The sequence below is a fragment of the Suricata suricatta genome, chromosome 8 (genome assembly GCF_006229205.1).
Source record: "Suricata suricatta isolate VVHF042 chromosome 8, meerkat_22Aug2017_6uvM2_HiC, whole genome shotgun sequence".
Classification (NCBI taxonomy): Eukaryota; Metazoa; Chordata; class Mammalia; order Carnivora; family Herpestidae; genus Suricata; species Suricata suricatta.
Genome location: NC_043707.1, coordinates 111823431 through 111827024, shown reverse-complemented (window position 1 = coordinate 111827024; position 3594 = coordinate 111823431). Strand labels below are relative to the sequence as shown.

The following is a 3594-nucleotide window of genomic DNA, read 5'->3' as shown; positions in this document are numbered from 1 at the left end:
ACTGTGGGGAGTACGTGTGAGTCGGCGCAGTCTCGGCTCTGCCCCTGCGCATCCGGGAGCCGTCAGCCTGGGAGCCAGCACCTGCGCGTGTCCGTCCCCTCTGCGGCGAGCAGGGGCTTGTGCTGTGGCCCTTCTCGGGGTCAGCTCGCAGCAGCTCTTCTCAGGTACGGCCTGGGCTCCCTCTGGCTCTTTGCCAGGCGTGGCCGTGGGCCCGGGAGCTGTCACAGGGGCCGCCTTCCCCACCGTGGATGCACTGTGCGTGGCCTTTTCCGGGCCTTTGCTGCCACGGCTTCTCCTAGGCCCGCCACTGTGGCGCCCGGACGTTTCTTCTGGTAAAATAAACCCTAGTTCTTGTACTGCCGCGTCCAGCTAGTTCTAGGAGTGGTCAGAGATTGCGTCTGTGGCTAAGGGTCCTGCCGAATTAGGCTGGCAAAGGGATGGGGCATAGCTTTTCTTTCCTCCCTTGGGTGGTTCCCTGAGATGCCAAGTAATACATACTCGAGCCAGGTACCCTTGTCAGATCATTGTCAGGACGGTGGAAATCAAAGATAGTGGAGACGTTCCTGCCTTCTGCTGCCTCTGCCCCTGAACTCATGCTGGCCAGTATCATAGGCAGCAAGTATAGTTATCACTCTCAGTGATGCATTTGTCCATTTCTTCACATTCACTCTACAGAATTTTTTAAGTAAGCTCTGTGCCCAATGTGGGGCTTGAACTCCCAACCCGGAGGTCAAGAGTCACATGCTCTCAGACTGAGCCAGCTGGGTGTCCCCGGTGTACAGAATTTTTCACACGGTATTTTATAACTCATAATGCCTTCTCTGTGCCACATACTGTGCTTATTTGTCTGGAGACAGGATGTCACTCAACTACATGCATCTAATCCAGCCTGCTGCCTTTTTTGTGCATGAAGTGATTGGAACACAGCCACATCCATCTGTTTATATATTATCTGTGGCTGCTTCCCTGTCACAGGGACAGAGCTGAGTAGTTGGTGACAGATACTGTATGATCCCCATGTGAGAACTCTCCAGAGAAACAGACCAATAGGATGTGTGTAGATATGTGTATACAGAGAGAAAGATTTATTTTAAGGACTTGGCTTCGTGATTGTGGGGCTTGCAAGTCAGAAATCTGTAGGGCAGGCAAGCAGGCTGGGACCCAGGGAAGAGTTGATGCTGCAATTCAAGTCTGAAGGCTCTCTAGAGGCAGAATTCCTCCTTCTGGCAACCTCAGTCTTTTCTCTCTTAAAGGCCTTCAACTGATTGAATGAGGCCCACCCACCTTTTGGAGGGTAATCTGCTTTACTTTCAGCCTGTTGCTTTAAATATTAATTACATCTGAAAAGTACCTTCACAGCAGGATCTGGACTGGTATTTGACCAAAAACTGGCGTGGTGGCCTAACCAGGTTGATACATAAAAGTAAACAACACATCCTCAAAGCCTAAAATGTTTATGACATGAACCTTTGCAGAAAAAGTTTGCTGAGGGCTTAAGCAAATGGTCCCACCCCATGCTGAGCTCACAGTCTGGTCCCCCTAATGCAGCCACTGCTTGGACCTCAGTTCAGGCTCACTTCTTCCATGCTTATTAAGGTGGCTTTCAAGCATCCCTCACCTGCCAAAGGCCTGAGCAGGGACTGAGCCTGTGGCCACTAGGCACCTCTCTGGTTGGGTTACTATGACCATTCAGCATCCATGGGGCTGGGCTTTTTCATCTTGAGTTGAGATCTGGACGCGCCTGGTGCCTCCCGGCCCTGGTGACCCCAGGTAGCCCCTGTGGGGGACGATGGCCTGCTAGCTCTTCCTCTGGCTTCTGTGTGCCCAGTGGACTCCCAGCCCTTGGCTGAGCTCCTGCTTGGGGTCTGTCTCCTTGTGGCTAGGATGCACCACATGGTTACCCTTGACCCTACAGAGCTCCCAAAAGAGAACTTTCCTCAAAGCACAGGCCCCCACTCTGAGGGCAAACTATGGCCATCACAGGTCAGTCACCAGGAAAGGATGTGTATAAAGGGCGTAGCACAGCCAGCTCCCAAGAGGGGACTGACTCCTGTGATGACCTTGTTGCTTTCGATTGTCTCCTGGTAGCACCCACATGTGTGCCAGTGCGCCTCCCAGTGCGTTACAGAGTGTCTGCCTCTGTTATCCCTGTATTCAGGGCAGAGCCCTATACAGAGGTAAACCAGGGCCTGGGTGACAGGGCTACAAAGTCCCAGAGCAGGGCAGAGCGGGGATAGGAAGCTCAGCCTGTCTCCCCCTAGTTAAATGGGGTCCTCAGAGGCTTACTGGGCTCTAGCCTCAGCCTGTGGCAGGGGGCCCAAGGCCCTCGGGGGAGACACAGTCATGGCCCCTGTAATTTAATTGGTCTGGACCCTTTGGGGAGACCCAAGGAAACAGGGCTTTTCCCTGCCAGACAGGAGGGGCTCCAGAGCCTGGGGAGCAGTGGCCTGGCTGCCTGATTGGGCTACTAAGAGCATACCACCAAGCCCATCACTTGGGAAGGCTCTAGTCCATCGGAATTGTACCCAGGGGTGCCCTGCGGCCTTCCTGGGTCTGCCGGGCTCCCGTCCGAGGTAGCCTCCTGGTCTGCGTGTGCACTGCTTCAGCCCCAGGACCTCAAACAGGGCTGGGTTTTGCCAGTGCATGGACTCCTTCAGGTTGTGGCCCCAGAGTTGGTCCTGCAGCTGCTAGGGTTCCCTCTTTGACAGCATGTCAGGCCTCGGGTGCGGCTGGCTCTGATGTCACAGTCCCCAAAAGCCTGCAGCGACACTCCAGGAAGGGATTGGGGACCTACTTTTTAGTTGTGAACACAGTCCTGTAGGCTGTGGGTGTTAAAAACCTAGAAAGTCATGTTTTCAAAAAATATTTATTAACAGGAAAATTTTTACTACATGATAAAGTGGGAAAAGCATCTTTCAAAGCAATTTATATAATATGGTATGATCCCAAGTTTGTAAAAATACGTATCTGTACCATGTAAACATCTATATATGTGTGTCCTAAGAAAAAAGCCTAGAAATAAATTCACCAAAATAATTGTTTGAGTCCTACAACTGTGACAATTTCAGATTTTTTTTCAAATTTGTCCTCCAAAACTGCATTATTTTTGTAATAAACGAAAAAAACGATTTTTTAAAAGGTGGGTTGAGTGCTTTGCACCTTCAGCAGGCTGGCGGGATCCCCTTGCCCCTGGGAACACAGGAACACAGCCCTGGCCATATCCGGGCACTTTCCTCCGGCCTTGAATGCAAGTGGGAACACAAAGTCCTCCCTCCAGAGACTGCAGGGTATAGATTTTCAGGAGAAAGCACAGCTCTGAAATAAGTACACCATCACCTGCAGAACACATTCTGAGCAAGTGGAGAAAGGGCTCAGCAGATCAGCAGATCCTTTTGTAATAATGCCAACAGGTTCCAGTGGCTAAGTGTTTTTATGGCAGACATTGTCCTAAATGTGTACGTGCATACCTGATCTTTACAACAGCTTAGAAGGAAAGAACCAATATCCTGCCCTACCGTAGAAAAAGAACCAAGAGTCAAATCCATCTGGCTCCATGCTGCCTCTATTCCTTCGGGAATTTTCCAGGACAAGTTA

At 51.2% G+C, this 3594-nt stretch overlaps 1 protein-coding gene across 1 annotated transcript in view; it reads left to right on the top strand.

The window, feature by feature from the left end:
• Positions 1 to 3053, top strand: part of PPIE (peptidylprolyl isomerase E) — a 16544-nt gene extending 13491 nt beyond the window's left edge. Inside the window, exon 11 of the mRNA XM_029946747.1 lies at positions 1 to 3053. Within this exon, the coding sequence (XP_029802607.1) occupies positions 1 to 20 (20 nt within the window). The 3' untranslated portion in view covers positions 21 to 3053.
• Positions 3054 to 3594: the final 541 nt, after the last annotated feature.